This window comes from Tripterygium wilfordii, chromosome 13 (assembly GCF_013401445.1).
Source record: "Tripterygium wilfordii isolate XIE 37 chromosome 13, ASM1340144v1, whole genome shotgun sequence".
Lineage (NCBI taxonomy): Eukaryota > Viridiplantae > Streptophyta > Magnoliopsida > Celastrales > Celastraceae > Tripterygium > Tripterygium wilfordii.
Window position 1 is genome coordinate 1127775 of NC_052244.1, and position 19679 is coordinate 1147453.

General features: G+C 37.6%; 3 protein-coding genes across 6 annotated transcripts; 2 read left to right on the top strand and 1 right to left on the bottom strand.

Annotated features, from left to right (window-relative positions):
* Positions 1-600: 600 nt before the first annotated feature.
* Positions 601-8755, bottom strand: LOC120013055 (B3 domain-containing transcription repressor VAL2-like). 4 transcript variants are annotated; one of them, XM_038864686.1, is made up of 13 exons: positions 8513-8755; positions 8112-8251; positions 6936-7017; positions 6713-6814; positions 5833-6413; positions 5618-5714; positions 5318-5492; positions 4281-4357; positions 3784-4209; positions 2954-3003; positions 2612-2725; positions 2458-2525; positions 601-1674 (listed from the first exon to the last, which is right to left on the bottom strand). In XM_038864686.1, the coding sequence occupies exons 2-13, from the start codon at positions 8225-8227 to the stop codon at positions 869-871; spliced, it is 2694 nt and encodes an 897-aa protein (XP_038720614.1). In that variant the 5' UTR covers positions 8228-8251; positions 8513-8755; the 3' UTR covers positions 601-868. The 4 variants fall into 4 exon arrangements, with proteins under 4 accessions (XP_038720614.1, XP_038720613.1, XP_038720615.1 ...); XM_038864685.1 differs by having other exon boundaries at positions 8428-8755; XM_038864687.1 differs by having other exon boundaries at positions 3784-4101; positions 8420-8755.
* A 1118-nt stretch (positions 8756-9873) lies between these two features.
* On the top strand, positions 9874-13153 carry LOC120012205 (elongation factor P). The gene is made up of 7 exons (XM_038863519.1): positions 9874-10147; positions 10260-10337; positions 10571-10677; positions 11340-11417; positions 11723-11824; positions 12212-12293; positions 12762-13153. The coding sequence occupies exons 1-7, from the start codon at positions 10009-10011 to the stop codon at positions 12878-12880; spliced, it is 705 nt and encodes a 234-aa protein (XP_038719447.1). The 5' UTR covers positions 9874-10008; the 3' UTR covers positions 12881-13153.
* Positions 13154-15184: 2031 nt separating this feature from the next.
* LOC120013560 (protein FATTY ACID EXPORT 3, chloroplastic-like) lies at positions 15185-19628 on the top strand. Its single transcript, XM_038865395.1, has 7 exons — positions 15185-15626; positions 16264-16654; positions 16952-17119; positions 18051-18097; positions 18202-18239; positions 18566-18667; positions 19326-19628. The coding sequence occupies exons 1-6, from the start codon at positions 15348-15350 to the stop codon at positions 18654-18656; spliced, it is 1014 nt and encodes a 337-aa protein (XP_038721323.1). The 5' UTR covers positions 15185-15347; the 3' UTR covers positions 18657-18667; positions 19326-19628.
* Positions 19629-19679: the final 51 nt, after the last annotated feature.

Genomic DNA, 19679 nt, shown 5'->3' on the forward strand with positions numbered 1-19679 from the left:
TATTACATGGAGAAGCAAGAAACAGAATGTTGTTGCACGCTCAAGTGCGGAAGCTGAATATAGAGGAATGACACTCGGAATATGTGAAGCATTATGGTTACGATTTCTCTTGAGTGATTTAGGATATCCACATAGCAAACCAATTCAGTTATATTGCGACAATAAAGCCGCACGTGATACTGCTCATAATCCGGTTCAACATGATCGTACCAAGCACGTGGAGATAGACAGATTCTTTATCAAGGAGAAGTTAGATGAGAAAATTGTAGAGGTACCTGAGATACGATCTGAAGATCAGCTGGCTGATATTCTCACGAAAGCTGTTTCAAATCAGGTGTTCCCAAGATTTTTGGGCAAGTTGGGAATGCATGACATCTATGCACCAACTTGAGGGGAAGTGTTACAAAGTCAATGATTTGTATGATTTGTATAGGAGTGATTGTAGGATAATCAATGTTACAAAGTCAATAGGAGTGATTGTAGGCGTGATTGTAGGAGTCAATCAATCACTTTATGTATAAAATAGTACTACCTCTGTAATATAAAAAGGGTGAGATCAATCAATATATGTAACTAATCTTCTCTTGGATATTCCTTTCAAGTTATTCAACACGTCAATACACACTTCTTTTATACTATCCTGTACACAACTTGGTACTGGTGTTTAGCATCTCAACTCTCAAAACCATGCATATTCACCCTTTCAATAAAGAAACCTCTTTAGTCTTATCTATGATACATATCAATATAAGATGGGAACATCCCCACTGGCCAGAAATTACCAAGCTGACAGGACCAGAAACCACAAATTGGTGATTACATAAGAATAGCAGAACAAGGATTTGAGGAGGGGGGATGAACTGGCATTTCATTGGGGATCATTTGGGCTAATATCATTTTCCGTGAGTTCCTCAGCCTCTTCATCCTCACTGCTCTCCGGCTCATTGGCTGAAGGTAGATGGCTATCGTCTAGAGGTTGTCCCTCGCTATCTCCAGTTGCTTGTTGTGGTGCAGGAGAGACTGAACCCATTTCTTGCTCGGACATCAAGCTTGTAAGACCATTTTCCTTAAGATAGATCTCCAGTGGCAGGTTTGCTACTTGAAGAAGACTCATCATGCTCACTCGGGGTAACCCAACTCTTAGTTCATCCCCACGGTCAGGATGGCAATTTAAGTCTAAGTTCACCTGGCCAGTTTCAGCCAATTTGTGCAAGGAATTTTCGTTTTGGCATTTGGACTCTAGCTCATTCGTTGACTTGGTTTCGTTCTCTGACGGATCCAGGTGCAGGGATCCATGCTTAGACAAGCTGTCTACTTCTGTTTCATCTTTGGAGCCCCAAATTTGCTGATTCCTCTGAGCAATCTCTGCTTCACGCTCTGATTGACGCTTCTTCTTCCGCATCATTAGGGTTTTAAAACGGCGTTTAACAGTCATGCAGACATTGCATGTGCATGTAGGTTTGTGCTTGCCCTTCCCGCTTGGGGGCTGGATGCACACTATACATGAACAGCCAGGCCGATGCCTAGGGTGTCTGGTTGTGGTTGCAACTGTGGTCGTGCCTGGGTCGCCCTCATTACCTCCAAGAATTGCAGCATTGGCCAAGGCATCCAAGCCAGAAGATTCATGCTCCTGGGTAGGCCTATAGCTTGTAACTGTTTTGCATTTCTTGAAATCTGTTCAACAATGAGGTTATCAAGCATCGAACAATATGGTAGTGACACTTTCTTGTTATTAGAAAATTAGTTTTAACAATATAAATTCAATCTAAAGAGAAATCTATGAGTAATTCTAACTGGCGACTCCATATGGACATACAAAGGAAAACGAACACCGATACTATCATAGGATGATAAAACATGTCACGCATGTGAAAGCACTTACAAGGGCACCTAACTTATATATATATATATATATATATATATACAAATATATATATATAAGGGCACCTAGGACCAAAATGATCATCAGATCATGTGTGTTCACATTTTTATCAGAATCATGGAGTAAGCTTCACTCATTAATAGAATATCTGTTAGAATGGTTGGCATTGATCAACCTGTACTGGCAGAAGTAAATACCATACCAAAGATACAGTCAAGTCCACAAATATTTGAAGTATATGAAAGGTGAAATTTATCCATGTTTCTGATACTTTTAGCGAAAAGCCAAAGGATAAAAGAACTAAGTAAAACATTGCCAACTCCGTGTCAGGTATGATCATAAAACACAAATTCAAGTACGATTACTTGTAACGTAAAGATAAGTATCTAAATGTGGCAATTGACAGGAGGTTGCTAGTCACATCACTTTTGTCATGGATGGTACAAACTCCAACAAGCTTTACTCATGTGCACTACCATGCATAGTGAAGCTTTAGATCAATGGAAAGAAATCTTTTTAATGTAGCATATGCAATTTCCAATTATGAAAAAAATAATTGGAATCACAGTTTGTACCATAATGGGACCTGAGAAGATTTTCCAATTCCCTTGGAGTCAATTCTTCTGGTGCAGAACATGAATATCTGAGAAAACAGAATTGCCAAGGCTTAAGATGTGCCACTGGAAACTTACTGCCTCACATTATAACAATGCAAAAAATATCATTCACCTGCTTTGATCCAAAGAATATTCCCCACATGCCCACTTAGGTGGAAGAAGGAGGTGAACTGGTAATCTTCGCCACTTAGAGCAACTATCACACTGAGCCCATTGCTCTTGTCCCCTGAAAATCAAAGCTCAGCAGTTCAGCAACAAAAATGGATTGTCACCCATTCTTGCAGGAAAAATATATAAATCATCCAAGGAAAAATTGATTAATGTATATAAATCATCCAACAAAAATATGATCTCATTCGCTTCTGCTTGCACAGGATCTGCTGTAAATTGATTAATGTACTATCTTTACAAACTAATGTAGATAAATAATTATATGAAACACCAAATTTGTTACCCTGTTTGCCGGACAACAAATATACTCCTCTTTCCAAAAACTGGAGGTTCCTGCATGTAAAGACTTATAATAATAAGAATAGAAGAGGAAAAGGAAAAAAAGACCAATAACTCTTTTTAAAAAAATGGGTGGGGTGGGTGGGGGGGGGGGGAATGTTTGAAAATGCAGATGCGTGGTTAAATAGTGCATGTTTTGTTAAATAACAGTAATGTGTGTGTGTAAAGAAAGAGTTTCAATACAGAGAAAAAAACCAGTTTTAATTGCCAAAAGTACACCCACTATAGAAGAAAAGGGGAAAAAGTTACGTTTTGAAACGCAGAATAGGCAAATTAAATTGCAATAGTCTTTTAGGCTCTTGTACATCTTTCGATAGCTTTAGACTACTATGTCTTTTTATAACTTCAACCAACTTCAAATGCTACTCAATTAGCATCACATGAATAGGACAAAGGATTTGTTTAATGTAAGCACAGTGAAATTTTGACAAGCGAGAATTCAAGCAGGAAACCGGTGACCTTCTAGGAATAAACTTGATTTATCTCAGGAAAACTGAAACTGTTGGACAATAATGTTAGTAAAACCTCCTTTTTCTCTGCAAATGATGTACATTCTGACTCATCACCCAATTACTGAAATGCAAACTTCTCATTGTCTTCATAAGATAACAAATTGGAAAGTAATGTATGACCAATAAAATGCATCGATCAAGAATAGGAGATGTGAAAAATGTAATCATTGACAAAAAACTTGAGATCGAAACAATCATATAACACAACAACTAAGAAGATGCTCTTGCACTTGTAGTCATGAAAACTGATAAATTAACTCACTTCATATTCTTCAAAATCATGATCCTCAACTGTGACAATGCTTGGCTTGACACTCAGAGGTGGGCAGAGGAAATCCTGTGCCTCTTCCCAAGTAAGTCTCAGATCCAAAGCATCTAGGTTATCAATTAGCGACCTCTTACTTTTGCCCCCAATATTTCGAACTCTCTTTTTCTCTGGAACCTGCAGTGATTGCAACAGTAAGCCCTCCCTTGCCTGGTCATCATGCTTCTCAGATTTAAGCCAGCTGATATCAGCACTGTTTGGATTGAAATGTTTGGACAATGCATTTAGGTGGGGATCGGTGCTTCCCTTCAATGACTGAAGAAGGCCAGAGTAACCATTTATTATAGGCAGGTTCTCAAAAGCACCCAAAAAGAAACTTTCACTTGAATGAACACCATTAGAAACGGCAGATGGTTGGATTTCCTGTTTGTTTGATAGTATATATCAATCTTAAATGGTCAAGTTTGCTAACAGGAACAACAGGCTGATATTACCTGCACCGAGTTCGAATTTGATGCTTTTCGGAACCCCATAACAAGTTTGCCTTCTGGATCCATACGGCTAAATGTTACTGCAGCAAAGTACAAAAGATTAACAAATTGAACCACGCAAAGATTACAGTATGTGCCTCGACGTCCCCGAAAGCAATAAAATTAGAAGCAAAATCCCAATTGTCCAGTAAACAAGGTCAAAATTAGGATCAAGACAGACAATGACTATTGAGTATGCAACCACAATCACTCTCACACGCTAAACTGTAGCACAGATAAAATTAGCCAAGTAACAGAGCATGTTTCTTTCAGAATTGGAAGCACTTAAGAGTCAAAGCAATTATGTCGAAATCTCATTCCAACTTAAGCTTATAAGGCCCTGTTTAGAAGGCATCACAAGATCAGTAAATATGATAGGAGTTCTAATCATCCTTCTGCGTATGCTCGTGTTTGGGTAGGGGAGTTATAGTTTCACTTTATTTCTGCAATTATCTCAACCATTTTTTTTAAAAAAAATACTTCTGTATGTGTGTGTGTCTACGTATATAGGTATCCGAATAATTTACTGTTTGTGGATAGGTCCAGAACAGTATACATATGTCCATTTGAGTTGCATGTCTTTGTCCCTTCAAGGGGCATTTTTAACCTAATAATAGTTAATTTATCCAATTTTGACTTATTCGAACATGGCTCAAACACTGAAAAAAGAGCTACACCTTATCTTACCTTTGTCCAGTCCTACAACGAAAAACAAACATGCCATAGCATAATATCCCATGCAGGGCTAATCCTACTCTATCTACGCCTTCATGATTAACTCCAAAAGACTACGAAAACATAATGAAATCAAATAATCATCAAACAAGTAGACTTTTACTAGAACCATAATAACCATGACAAGATAGAAGGGTAGTGACATATTAATGTAGTGATAGCAGTAGGCAGTAGCTATAGATTCTTGAAGCACAATGAAGGTATGAAGAAAGTTCAGGATTTATGCCAAATAAGTAGGACACTCTTAGAAAGACAATAAAAGATACCAGTATCTCCAGCTTGCAACTGCATGGACTGTATGCAAGGGGTTACACCCTCTAAAACGTACATCCTACTGTTATTATTAGGCCAAAATCTGAATTGAAACATCCATTCTTTCCCCTTAACATCTTGAATCCTTAGAGGAAGGCCTTCTGGTTGAGATATTGGAGGAAAATATGCCTGCATGACCATTCTATTTTAAATGATATAGAACAAAGCTGATCAAGAAAGTCGATTCCGCAAAGAAAGCAGAGTGACCATAGAAAATCAACTGCAATGCTATAATAACATCATGAAAAGCTTACTTCAGCACATGCTTTGGGAAGCACCAAACGGCCTATGCGACCAGCATCACTAGCACTAAGAACCTTTTCAAATAATGGCACAACATTGGAATTTGTACTGAGAGTTGAAATGGTTTAAGGATCACCAAAATCATGATAATAATGAAATTCAAAACATAGCTTAGCAGTTAGCAGAAACTAAAAGTAAATACGAAATCTAAAGCGCTTATGGATACTCTCCAGATATTTGCTGCAATTCCTGGTCTGTAATCCGCGGCCAATAACGAGGAAGCAACTGATTACGTCCCCTTCCTTCAGCAGGTGGCCTAGCAACACGTATCTGGGCAATGCCCATGCTCCCCTCCAAACCTTGGGCGAGGGTGGATTTGGGAGGTTTGGGCAAAAGATGTCGAGACCTGGGTCCCCTTTCATCAAGAACACCATCAGAAGACGGATTGGGGTGTCCTAAGGGAGAACCAAGAGTAACGCTCAAGTTTGTTTGTGCCAAAGCATGAATGGCTGGTTTAGCTGCTTGATATGAACCATTTGACACTTCATTAAGCTTTGGGGAATGTGCATTTCCAATTTCTCCCGGATGATGTAGAATTCCCTCCCTTTTAAATGGTCCGAAAGACCCTTTTGTGTCATCATTCTGAAACTGTAGTAGATGTCCCAGCCCAATATTTTCAGTATTATTGTCAAACTGCATATGCTTCCTTTCATGGTCAATTTGGCAGTCTGCTGATGTGGATGGCCTTTCACCAACTATATCAAGCACTTGCATGCAAGAGCCATTGGGTTTTCCATCTCTCGTCATCTGGTTAATATGTTTCGGAAACGCATAAATATTTGCGAGTTAACAATGAGGAACTTCAGTTCAAACAGTGTCTAGAAAAATATCATATCTAGCAGGAGTAATGATACCAACATGATTTTAATGTTGTCTCAGAGAACTCCTACAATAACTACTTTTGACAAGAATTAGTGATACAATAGACCAGAAAACAGTTATCACCAAGCACATGGACCTGGGTACCTATCACCTTTTGAAGGTAGAAATGTATGAGAACTCTGAATAAAAAGACAAAAGTTGACATGCCAGTAAATGGATCTTACAGAATTAACTCCTGAACACTTTGCACAGCTTACGCAGATTACACCACCTCTGTCAAGCAGCTCATGGAGACACCGGGAGGCAATACATCCACAATGGAGACGCTGCCAGTCCCAATATTCAATTAAATATAAGCCTCAATGGAAGTTGGGAAGTCAATGAGAAAGTTAGGGTTTAATAATTAATACTATGATAATATACCAAAGCTGCAGATTATTAACACACCTTGCCACATTTATTGCACTCCCTCCAACCAGAGTCCTTCGTGTGGAACACATCACAGAAGATTGATTGCTCGTATGCAGAACTAGAGCCACAATGAAGCCAAATTAAAGTCATTGTCATGATTGCATCAGCTAACTTATCAAATCAAGCGGAGAAGATTCAATCCCTTATCCATTATACTCAATACATCCCAACAGCCCATTCCATTAGAAATGAAAAAAAGTAACCACCAATGATAGAGGCAGAAGAAAGAAAGTAACAATGGAGTCAATATCCTCAATGTAAGATTGTTATCTAACTGGTTTCTTTTTCTTTAGATTCAAAATGTCAATGAGAGTCGTCATTTACCAATTGCAAGAAAACAAAGAAACAATGGAACTACTAGCATGAGTACAATCAATCACTTGAGCTGCTAAATTTCAAAATTAAGATTCCAAAATATGTCACATCAATTCAAAACTACAACATGTCTAAATTGGGCAGATGTTCACTTACCCTTATATAATTCCAATTTGGACTTCCCAAAAGAATATGCAAAATGCTTTGAGGGAAAATAAGAAATGTTAAATGCGTTTAACACAATCAGCAATTACAAAAAATTAGCAGGATTCTAAACCTTAAAAAAAAAAAAAAAAAACACAGAATGATCTTTGTTCATCACTTGGACATCTCACTTGATGCAATTACGCGTCATGTGAACATCTTGGATATATCATTATATTGCACTATGACCATTAAAATGATGTTACTTTCAAAATTGTTGAAAGGCCAATTTGATCAATGGAGGATGACAATAACTGAAATAAAAGCTCCAAATTGAATGTGTCAACCCAATTTGGTAAACGATATCAAATTCATAAAAAGTAAGGCATACAAATATAGTACACAACTAAATGAGTCTGTATTGAGGTTGTGCCCATAAAGTAGCCTACAAAAACAATTGTAATTTAAGTAGGAACCCAATAAATATAACTAACGTACACACTAACATGGCTTTTAAAGGAGTAAATAGATTGGAAGAGGGCACACCAGGAATTAACATTGCTTATCACAACTCAATACAGTAATACTGACCCTTACAAGCCCACTAGTCCCAATAATGTAAATGTTGTAGCCTTGCAGGGCATTATTATGCATTTAAAAATAAAACGGGAAGAAACAGATGTGTGAAATTACCCGCACTTATCGCAAAGAACAGCGGATCCGCCACATTGAAGAGCCCAACCTTTCCTCCACTCGGTGGAGGTTGGCGTTCCGCACAGTACATTCATGCAAGTCTTCGAGGACGCCATTATAAATTATCAAGACTCAATTCTCTGAATACCAAGACAACAAACAGAGTTGAATCAAATCACCGGAAATCATGATAAAACCCTAACGATCCTCTACCTCAATAAATTCACCAAAACCAGAGAAATCGGTCAACAGACAGCATAGAGATAGCAATAGTAACCACAGAGCATTCAAATATATGAGGAAGTAACCTTAAAACCTGTTTACAAATCAAAATAGCAAAACAAAACCGCTTTCAACTCCACAAACGCTGCGACAAGCCACGTTTGATTATCTCAGTCTACCTCCACTGTAAGGCTTCGATGCATAAATCGGCAACAACCAAAGCTAGAGACGACGATAAAATCGATGACGGCGTTTTGTCCCGGTGACCAGCGGTGGTTGAGCTCTGTGTTTTGGTAAAGAAATTTTAAACAAATCCATGCAAGAGAGAGATAGTGTGTGTGTTTGGTAGCTACAAATATGCATGCACGATGATCCTTCAAGACTCGGCGAACTCGCGCACTTTCTTTTCCCCAACTGACTTACCCACTGATTTCCTTTTTACTCCTAAATTTCCGTATTTACTACTGTCGTGTAAGACTCGCAAGGTACGCCTCATGGTAATAGAGAAAAGACAAAATCTAGGGTGTTAAAAAAAAAGAGAAACCAAAGTCATCGGTCCAACTAATTGATTGATCGGTTATTTTTTAAAAATAAATTATGTAAAATTGATCGATAAGATAATCGATTGAAATAACTGTCAATAATCGATCGATTAATCGGTTAAAACATGTCAAAAAATCGACTCTATACTCCTCAAGAAAAATTAAGATGTGAAAGGAAAGTAATTCATACGGTGAAAGGGTTGCACAACATAACCACGTTACCATACACTTTTTACTCCAATCGCATTGCTCACTCGCATGCAATGTGCCTTCAACATTTAAATTACTTGCATATTGCTTAATAGATTGACTATACTACCGTTTTAATGTCCTACTCTTACTGTCTTACACATTAAATGTTGTAGTAAGTCAATCTCAAGATTCACTGAGTTGATTATCAGTATTCCATGTAAATTTATGATCCTAAGTTTGAAATTTTTTGTAACACTTTGGGGCTATACTCATGGTAAAATATCAACGACTTACTCTAATCTCATGTACGGAAGTTCTGAAAATGTTGTGCATGATTTTATAAGTTTACTCGATCCGGATGGGTCCCAAAATACCTTATGTATAGATTCCCACGACATAAAAAATAATTAAAAAACAAAAGAAAAGAAGGTGCAAGTATTAGTCAACCGTCGTTATGTTTGAGAAGGTAAACGTTTATGCGACAAAAATAATGGGGATGGTGTAAGATGACCTTCAAATGCTCTACCTAACACGCCGAAAGAGAAACCCTAACTTCCACGCGCGGAAAGAAGAAGCAGTCACGTCAGACAACTGACCTTGCCGGTCGTTGCACGCGTCCTGAATGCGGTTGGATTTGGAATCTCGGATTCTGGGACGGAAAAGAATCGGACAGTGCAGGTGTTTTTCCTTGTTTTCAAACCAGTAAGGCCCATGGCCCAAGCCCTTTATGTTAAAATCTAGAGGGTAGGTTAGCCCATGGGCCAAGTCCATGAAATTAAAATCCAGAGGTTTCATGGAGGTGGAGGAACATGCCCAGTCCATAGAACCTCCTCCTTATCTGAGCGAAAAAACCATGTCCCCTTAGATTTTGGGGGAAACGAAGAAATTTCAGAATTTGCATTTCAATTTTGTTTCTCTACTGCTTTGCTTCCCGGATAAAAATGGCGGGAGCGGCGACCCTTAACCTCTATCCGTCGGTTTCTTTCCGCCGTCCATCCTCAGCGTCTAACTTATCGTCAAAACCGTCGTTCATCTCAATTCGTGTTGCTACGAAAACGTTTTCCCGCTCCAGATTCTTCAGTATCTCTTCGATTTCCAATCCCTTTTAGTTTGTTTGTAACGAAATTTCGGTTACTGTAATCTATTTTTTTGAATTTTTTTGGGATAATTTTAGTGTTATTTCGACTCTCAGGGATTTACGCGATATCTAGCAACGACATTAAAGTGGGAATCAGCATTGAAGTCGATGGAGCTCCATGGAAAGTTTTAGGTACTATTTGGCCTTCCTTTATTAATTTATAGTGCTCTTTTTTGGTAGATTTTGTTTGTTCTCTCAGGTTATATAGATATAGATTTCATTTGAATTTGGCTTTGCCACTGGCATTCAGTTGCTACTCTGTTATGGAATGAGACTATTCTAATTGCGCATAATTGCCTCTGCAGTAGAGAGCCCATTGATTGACTGGATTAACTTTATGTTGTTTCTGTTGAATACTTCTATAGAGTTTCTTCATGTGAAACCTGGAAAAGGGGCTGCGTTTGTGAGGACGAAAATGCGGAATTATGTAACTGGAAACACAGTGGATAAAACTTTTCGAGCTGGAAGTACGGTAATGTCTTTTGAATGCAAACATATATAGATTTAAAATCTGTCAGTAAAACTTGATGAATTTGATCAGAGTAGCTGCTTTTCTTAAACACTGAAGCATGTTCAGGCTTTTCTTCTAGCATCAGTCTTTGTTTGTTTTCATTTTTGCTGGTTACAATTCTTTTTTCGTCCATCTATGGTTTTTTGTTGGATGGATAATGGATTCTGATCTTGAACCAGAGTTTTGCTCAACCATTTGAGAATGAATAGTATGTCAAGGATCGTTGATGCTTCTAGAATATAGGGTCCGAGGCCTAGTAATTTGTATCCTCATTTCCTATAATTGGCAACAAGGGATGCAGTGTTAAGCTATTTAAATTTAAAAAAGGGTGCAGCACTAAGTTTTTCTCAAGTAATGAATGATGTTTTCTATTCCCGCTCTTCCTAAGATGCCACCAATCAATTTAAGTAAGGATTATGAACCTTATATTATCTCCTGCAGTCCATATTTAATCTTAGATCAGAGGATACTTCTTCAATACTCAAGTGACATATCCAACAACAAGATGGATGTCTTTTATTAGTTTCGTCTTGCATTGGAAATATGAAGTGTTTAGTGGTTCTTATCCAGCTGATTTCCCATATTCGATTTATGTGACATTTGGTGTTTAATTTGTTCTCCAGATTGACGAGGCTGATATATATAAGGAAACCAAACAATTCACATATAAAGATGGTTCACAGTTTGTCTTCATGGACCTGGTATTCTCTGTATACATTCTTAGTAATTTGATAGTTACTGGTATATTACTGGTTATCGTCACATATATCTACTATGCCTTTGGGTTCCACAATTCTCTGCAGCATTGCTGCATTGCAAAACGTTCTATACTGTGTAAATAATTTCTCTGCCATCCATTTTGTGAAAATTGATTCCAATACTTTAACCAGGGAAGCTTCTAGATGATACTAACCTCTACTAAATTTGCTGTCAATTACAGCAGTGGCATTGACTGACTTGTTTAACCATTTTTCTCATTTGCTGGTTTGCAATGCTTTACTTGCAGAATACTTATGAAGAATATCGTCTTAGTGAATCGGAAGTTGGAGACAAGTCCAAGTTTCTTAAAGAGGGGGCAGAATGCAATTTGCTATTCTGGAATGCAAAGGTACCATTCCATATGTCTTTAACACTTTCTTGTCTTGTCTTTTTGACACCAAATGCTGAAGTCTTCACTACCAAAAGACAGGATATAGTGATGTACGTCCAGATTGTGAGTTGAGGGCATCATGACTCAAGAAGTAGGCATCTGCATACGAAATAATTTGTTTCTTGATAGAGCACTATGTTGCAGCTGAGCTGAGCATTGAGAATCCCCACTATGAACTTTGGCAGTTATCTTACTGCATTTAGTTTTTAATAGACGCATTTAGATTCACACGTTGTATGCCGATGTAACCAAATCCATGGGGTGACATTTATAAACGGAATACCAGAAGATTGGGATCATGGTTTTTGTTATTGATTAGTAAATTGATCATTGATATGCTTGCAGGTTATTGATTTTGAACTACCCATCACTGTCAAGCTAACTGTACTGGATGTTGATCCTGGTGTCAAAGGTGATACTGCTCAAGGTAACGTTATTTAGTCTTTCACTCTCTCCTCAAGATCACAATGTGAAAGTCTGTATTATACACAGGCTGGTAGGTCGCCTTTAATCCTGAGCGGTACATGCAGGCAGTTCCATGTTGAGTTGTGCCAAAGTTGCTATTTAGTGAGTAGATGTGTCTTTGCATGAGGGAAACTAACCGTCATCATTATTACACATCACAGTATCAACTAGCTTCTAACAGGGTCCATGAATAATAATAAAGTAGAATGAACGGTTACAACTCCAACTCTTCTGCTCGTTTCTGAGTATTGGGTAATGACTCATTGGTTAGCCCATTGTTTGTTGGGAAAATAAGAAACACAGCCATATGAAGTTGCCAGTTGGCAACATAGCTCATACTGGACCTTCTACTTTTATGTTGTCTGTATCTTTTGTTCTTTCACTGCTTTTCTCTTTGTGGCCTTGCGCTGAGATGAAATTTCTGTGGCAGGTGGATCAAAACCGGCAACTGTTGACACAGGTGCTGTTGTTAATGTTCCATTGTTCATAAATAGAGGAGATGAAATTTTGGTGGATTCAAGAACTGGACAATACATGAGCCGAGCATAGTTGTCCATGCAAGAAGGAAAGTTTTTCGACGGTAATTCTGTTAGTAGCAATATTCCAGTGTTGTCTGCCATACATGATGCAGGAAAAATACCATCCTTTTTGCTAGAGATCGAGAAGCGAGCGTCCTTTGCTTTAAGAGGCCATTTACTTTTAGAGGATAATGGTTTGTTTGTAGAGGTTGAACACAGCTGAACTGATCAGTTCTGAATGAGGCAATTTTCTGTAACTTCTTTTTTTTAGATTTTCTCAGATGAATCGGTTTTACAAAGTAAAGGAGACTGAAGGAGCTGGGATGGTAGAGAATATGGCGAGGGTATCACCATATCACACTGCCGTCCAGGGTAGGAGACAGAGGAGAGAGGGCCCATACTAGCAGTTACTTGGATGTGACCCAATTGGTTACATTGACTGAGGCCCAATTGTTCACCAACTTCCTCGCATCCAGGCCCCAACCTCGTAAACATGTTTAAAGCCCTGCTACTAGTCTTCTACTACCATAGTTGGGCACATTTGTTCACCAACTCTCTCCCGTCCAGGCCCAACTTCGTTTACATGGTTTAAATTTGTTTTTTTTGAAAATACCGTTGAGAAATATACTCTTCATTGGAATTAAATCTTGAGGATACATATGATTAACTCAATCCATTATCAATTGAATCATCTCTCATTGATAATATTATTGATTTCAAATATTTCATATTGGATTTATGTGGATTAAGTACGTCATGAATCCAAATAATAACATTGCGTAAAAAAAAAATTCATATGCATGGAAGATATTGTATGCTCTAGGCGAGAGACCCTCACAAATGTATTGGTATTTAGGAGCATAAAAATACATTTTCAATCCGAGATACGCTCAACTTTACTTGTAAACTATTTGATTGAATTATGTGAAATCGATCTGGATTTTTAATCTTGCATACAAAGAGTATATGTATATTGTTCTAGTGTTCATGTATACAGAATAGGAATATATATATAGATATATGAAATTGTAATAATCAAAAAAACTTGTCAAAAAAAAGAGAAGTTAAACATGTTCACAACCGCACTGATCGACTGAAAACCTTCCAATCTTTGGGATCGGAGACTTCAATCCTTCCACTTCCATGACAACCACAGTTCTTATTGGATTTTCTACCAAAAATGGGTTTGAGCAACTTCTTCAAGACCTTGCGAAAACAAAACCCACTACGGCGCCCTTGTTGAACCTCCTGGGTCACCAGTGGCGGTTGGAAACGACCCACGGCCGGCTCAGAGAAGCTCCGGTTGAGGATGGCTTGGTTCAGCTGCACTTCAAAGGAGAGCCTTTCGAACCGGTCCAATAGTGTGCTCTGCTCATCCCCAAATCTTCTAAGAACCACCCCTATTTCATCCATGGATTTCATCTCCTTTTCACTTGCAAAACTGGATTGTTGTTGAGAGAAACTCATAGTTGTGTTTATAATACAAGATTGTGAATCAGAAAGAAGCTGCCTTGCCCAATTCCCAAGCAATGGAAACCGGAAAGGCTGTGAACAAGTTTTTTGCAGTTACCCAGTTGTCCCCAATAAATGAACAATTAATGATGATAAGAGAGCTCCATAGCAATAGCTGTTTATCATGCCACTGCCACTAACAGAAGGGTTAATGAGTAATTTAACTACACGTGGCTTAGGAATATTTAGTGCTTTACTGATTTGGTGGAAAAAAATGGTTTGTCGTCTAATAACATCACGTCTTTATGAATAATAATTGTTCGGATCTTAATCTAAATTGAATTAAGACATATTTAAGTGATCAAATTTAGATTGATTTAAATTTGAAATAATAATTTAATTTAGATTAGGGTCTGGACAAAAATTTGTGTTTGGATTTTGGACCCGAATTTTGAATATATTACTTATATTCAAATTTGATTTAATCTTTATCGAACAAATTCAATCATCCAAACCCAACATATTTTTACCATCCTACGCTTTACACTTCCTTGACCGAAGGGGATTGTATTATCTTTATGGAACACCTTGGGCCTTTTGAAAATCTTGTGCAACACAAAAGTACTTGGGAAATGAAAAATATATGCGGGCCCAGCGGCCCAAAGCGCACAATATCTGAGCGAGGCATGCGTAGGCCCAAACCTTTTATTATCCTGGTACGTAGGATCCGATGTTTTTTATGGTAACTGTGAATCAGACGTTCGTCTCATCAACGCCAACCCGCCAACCCTACATAAAAAGATCAACGGCTTGAAACCTATCAGACCCCACCCTCAGGAGATTCAGTAGGGCCGGCGTTGTCCTTCAGACACTTTAGCTGATTACGTGTCAACGAAGCATTACACGGTTCCCTCCTGCGCACAAGATTTTCGCCTCTTACGCACTTCAGCAAAATCCCAGCTCAGCTCCCGTATTCTTCGTTTCTACGTCTCTTCGCAACTCCAGAACTTCGTTTCTCTCCGTTCTCTGTCGCTAGGAAGAGCAAAATGAGTGCGGCATTGGATTTTTTATCCATCAAAAACGCTAACCCTAGCTTCTCTGGTTCCTTTCCCATGAAGAGACTTCTCTCTAATTGTGCGCCGTTTGCTTCGTGTACATCATCGAAGGTAAGACCGGACTCTATGTTTAGGCTTCGTAGTTGCGGAGTTCCTGCTGTTGCTCGATGTGTTGTTCCAACGGGACACTGCGCTGGTTTTGTTTCTTTGGACAGTAGAAGGTCGTGCAATCGAATTGTTGTTGCTTCTGCAGCTTCTCACGAGGAATCGGTAACTCGACTCTTTCTTTGCTTTCCGCTTAGATGTTTTTATTTGAATTGCTTTTGGTTCGTTTGTGGCGAGAGTATATTTCCGTTGGCTGTAGGATTCAGGTTCCAGTGGTTGAGCATTCGTCAGTACCAATGACTAACATGGAAAGTTAGCCTAAATTACGGAAATCTATGGCTTACTCAATTTCAATTATTCTTTTTCTATTTTCTGGAATTTTGTTTTCTTATAATGATGTCTCCTAATTTTTGCTTCCTTTACATTACAATATTCTTGCTCAAGATGTTTCCAACTATAATTTTTTGTTCTTTTACAAAACATAATGTCTAAATGACTAAATCTCACGAATGCTTTCTGAATTATCTTCTTGGAAATTTTCTGGCTCCGTTTTGTTTTCCGAAAATTTTGAAGCTAAGTGTCACACTCTGCTGCTGTTTTTCATGTTGGCTGATAAAGTTTTCATTTATTAAACTCTATGAATAATGGGATAAGCTTCATATTGTTAATTATTAAAAAATGCTTAGTGTTGGTGTGTGCTGTATTGCTGCTTTCACATGTACTTAAGTTTTGTGTGGTTATGATGATTTTCTGTTGCATTGTACTGATCGTGGCTCATATTTTATCCTATTCATTTTAGAAGCATTCAGAAATTGAAGTCGAAAAGGAGAATGATAATGCGAAAAAGCAGGTTGAGGAATCAGAAGAAGCATGGAAACAGACTCTAGAATCCTTCAAAGAACAAGCTTTAAAGATGCAAAGTGTATCCAAAGAAGCTTATAAGATATACTCTAAGAAAGCAATTTTCATTTTAAAAGAAACTTCAGAGCAGCTGAAAGTTCAAGCAGACAAGGCAAGACATTATTTGAGAGTACTAGCTTTTGAAATCAGTGAAGATGGTAAAGAATATTTGTCGACAGCTGTGGAGAATTCCCCTGAACCAGTAAAGAAGGTTGTTGAAACATTTACTTCCTCGGCTGATGATTGGAACAATGTTTCTAAGCTCCGTGAATTTCATCTTGGAATACCATATGGTATGTACTCTATGCAATGAAGTGTTTTATTAACAGTATAAAGAGATGCTACTATGTTTCACCGATGTTTTTGAGGAATATGAGATTCCAATTTTCATTTTTGTTAGTATGAAAACTAGTATAGGAGTCATAACTATATGCAAACGATGACACGCTTTGTCTTTTATTAGCTTGAGCATTCTTTGGAGCTATTAATATTAATCTGATGTCTCTTGTTCTATGATCCTGTTATTTTATTACTTTGAAGCTCTTATTGTTGTTGTTGTTGCTGTTATGGGCATTGGTTACATTGTGCAGGTTTGGTTCTCTCTGTTGGTGGATTTCTTTCCTTTATGCTCACAGGCAGCATTTCTGCCATTAGATTTGGTGTTATTCTCGGTGGTGCTCTCTTGGCTTTAAGCGTACAGAGTTTAAGATCATATGAGAGAGGAGAACCTCATGATATAGCTCTGAAAGGCCAGGCAGGTTAGTCTGATTTGCCTTGAGATTGAATGATGAAAAGGAGAACATTATGTCATCACTTTATCGACAAGTAAAGTGATTGGCTATTTGGCTTCTTGGTCCTTTTAATTGCAGAACTTATTTTCGTGTGTGTTAGTTTTTGAGTTGCAATATTGTTTTATTGTGCCTTCCCATTCTCTCTCAATCATCTATGATATGTTGTCATTCCCTTGAGTAAGTTTGGTGGTTGAAGATCTCTTACTGATTTAAGTGATCATTAATGTCAATTTTGACTCTATTGCCTGAATTGCCATATAATTTCTTAACAGCTGCTTTGATGTGGGACAAACCTAGATTTGTGAGTTAACATATTAAGCATTCAGCATAAATGGGCAAGCTGTGTTTTGAATGTCAACAAATAAAATGAAAACTTTGGGGTATGTTAGTGTTCCTGAAGAGTAGAGTTAGGTAAATACATAAGCTATTAGGGTCTTTATTGGTAATAATGTGGAGGGACAAATTCAGAGGATGATGCTCAAGAACTGGGCCTATGCAGTACTGCTAGGTACTCTGCGAGATACATCGAAGAGCGACATAAACTCATCGTGCTTTTCACTTATTCCATGGCTGCAACTCTACATCACTTTCCATATGGTCACGTGACAACCTGTTGATCTCTATCAAAATCATTATAGTGTTCTCTTATAATTGATGGTCAGTGCCAATATATAGGCAGTGTGAAGTGTGAGATTTTTATTTATTCTGGAAAAGTTGAGGTAAATCTACCAGTGCCGTCTAAAGGGTGTCTGACTGTTTTATTCCAAAGATTGAAATGAAAATTAAAGCTATAAATTTCTTATTGCATTTTGTGTAATGTTTTCGGTAATTTATTTGAAAATTGAAATGATATCTGTCTGTCACATATCACATTTTGAATGGATTTTTTAACCTGCAGCGATAGCAGCTGTGATATTCCTAAGGGAGATCAGCTTCCTATCTCAGGTTGGACTTTTTCATGTGGCTTTCCTACTTGTTTATTGAATCATTCTTGTTATCAGTACACCTTTCCAAACTTTTTTTTTTTTGTCGTCTTTGTCTTTTTGCAGAGACCGTCATTTCTTACCTGCTTTCCTGTGTTCATCAGGTTTGTAAAGTTATCTTATTTTTGAACTTTAAAAACTCCCATATTTACCTTCTTATTTGATGTTGTTGCCTTTTTTTTTTTTTTTTGAAATTCAATATAGTATCTGGCTGCTATGAGTTCCTTTCATTTGCACATGATGATATGTCACAACTCACAATCGGTTGAGTTCATTCTCTATCTTCTGTTTAAATAAGAGCCAATAATTGTGAACTTCATTTTACTGTGTCTGATTTTGGGGGTAGATTTTTAAGCAAAACAGTGTTTGCAATCCAAGTTCGAACAAGTACATAAAATCCAGTTTTCTGATAAGTTGATTATGTGTGCAGTGGTGCAGCGATGGCATTTTATGTATATAAAATGACATTGAATCGTAAGCAAAGCAAAGGATCAGACTTGCAACATGGTTCAGAGAATTAAGTCAGTCTCAGGTTAGTTTGTTATAAATGTATACCTGAAGCAGTAAAATGTTAGTCTTTTACAAGCTACTGTTACTTTAGGACGAATACCTACTAATTGACATAAATCATATTATTAAAATTTTATTACAATGGTGCATTACACATGGTGGATTTCCATTGATTTTCTCAGACTCATATAGCCAACCCCTAATTTTTAGAATAAAAGCTTAGATGATGATGACAGTGCATGCATTGATATGTCTATATTGGACCATTTTGGATCCATCTTTACTTATTCAAAGTTAAGTATTTTTGCATCATTGCATCAAATCTTGTTAAATCTATGCTTTTTCTACATAAGTATACAAATATAACACAGTTACTATTCCTTGGGTACCAATACCATTGTACAAAACTGAAGAAACATTGCATTAATTCATCTGCTCTCTTAGCTATTGAGTGTTAAGCTTGAAAATGAAGATGTATTTTAACTCACTCAAGGGTAGCCCATTGTAAATCTGAACTTGTTTACTATCAAATGTGTAATCAATTAGTTAAAAGTGTGTAAAAATGGTAATCTTATCATCTTACTGTACCGAAAAGAAAACGTTCATTCTCTGCTGATTTGAAAAGAAAGACTTTGTGGATCAAATTGACATCTATTCGCTTAATCGGATGAAATTTGCAGGAGCCAATCTCTTCATGCTTCGGTAGCAGTTTGACTTAACCGGTTGATGCACTGTTTAAGTATGGTGTTTACAGAATCAGGGCTGTTACGACAACTCCGTTCTGGTTTGAACCTGTGTGTTGTCCTGGAGGGAGCTAAAATAATCTGGTGAATTTTTACTTTCACTCCTTATGTTACAAAGAATATAGTTCCACTGAGGAAGAGGTTTAAGACCAAAAAATTTATCTTGAATTTCTGATAATTATTGATTGATCTGGGTTTTGAAAACTTAATTGAACATATGGAACTTCGGTTTTTCATGCATGACTGGATTGCTCCCCTCGTGTAAGTTACTCGCTCCACCACTGCCCAAGC

Bases quoted from the DNA above. Each gene is read 5' to 3' on its own strand.
- LOC120013055 (XM_038864686.1), bottom strand. From the start codon at position 8,227: ATGGCGTCCTCGAAGACTTGCATGAATGTACTGTGCGGAACGCCAACC. The intron at 6,815-6,935 runs GTGTGTTAATAA...TGGGACTGGCAG, and splicing joins AGTGCAATAAATGTGGCAAG to CGTCTCCATTGTGGATGTAT. The intron at 3,004-3,783 runs GTGAGTTAATTT...CTTTACATGCAG, and splicing joins ATGATTTTGAAGAATATGAA to GAACCTCCAGTTTTTGGAAA.
- LOC120012205 (XM_038863519.1), top strand. From the start codon at position 10,009: ATGGCGGGAGCGGCGACCCTTAACCTCTATCCGTCGGTTTCTTTCCGC. The intron at 10,338-10,570 runs GTACTATTTGGC...ATACTTCTATAG, and splicing joins AGCTCCATGGAAAGTTTTAG to AGTTTCTTCATGTGAAACCT. The intron at 10,678-11,339 runs GTAATGTCTTTT...TTTGTTCTCCAG, and splicing joins CTTTTCGAGCTGGAAGTACG to ATTGACGAGGCTGATATATA.
- LOC120013560 (XM_038865395.1), top strand. From the start codon at position 15,348: ATGAGTGCGGCATTGGATTTTTTATCCATCAAAAACGCTAACCCTAGC. The intron at 15,627-16,263 runs GTAACTCGACTC...TCATTTTAGAAG, and splicing joins CAGCTTCTCACGAGGAATCG to CATTCAGAAATTGAAGTCGA. The intron at 17,120-18,050 runs GTTAGTCTGATT...TTTAACCTGCAG, and splicing joins AGCTCTGAAAGGCCAGGCAG to CGATAGCAGCTGTGATATTC.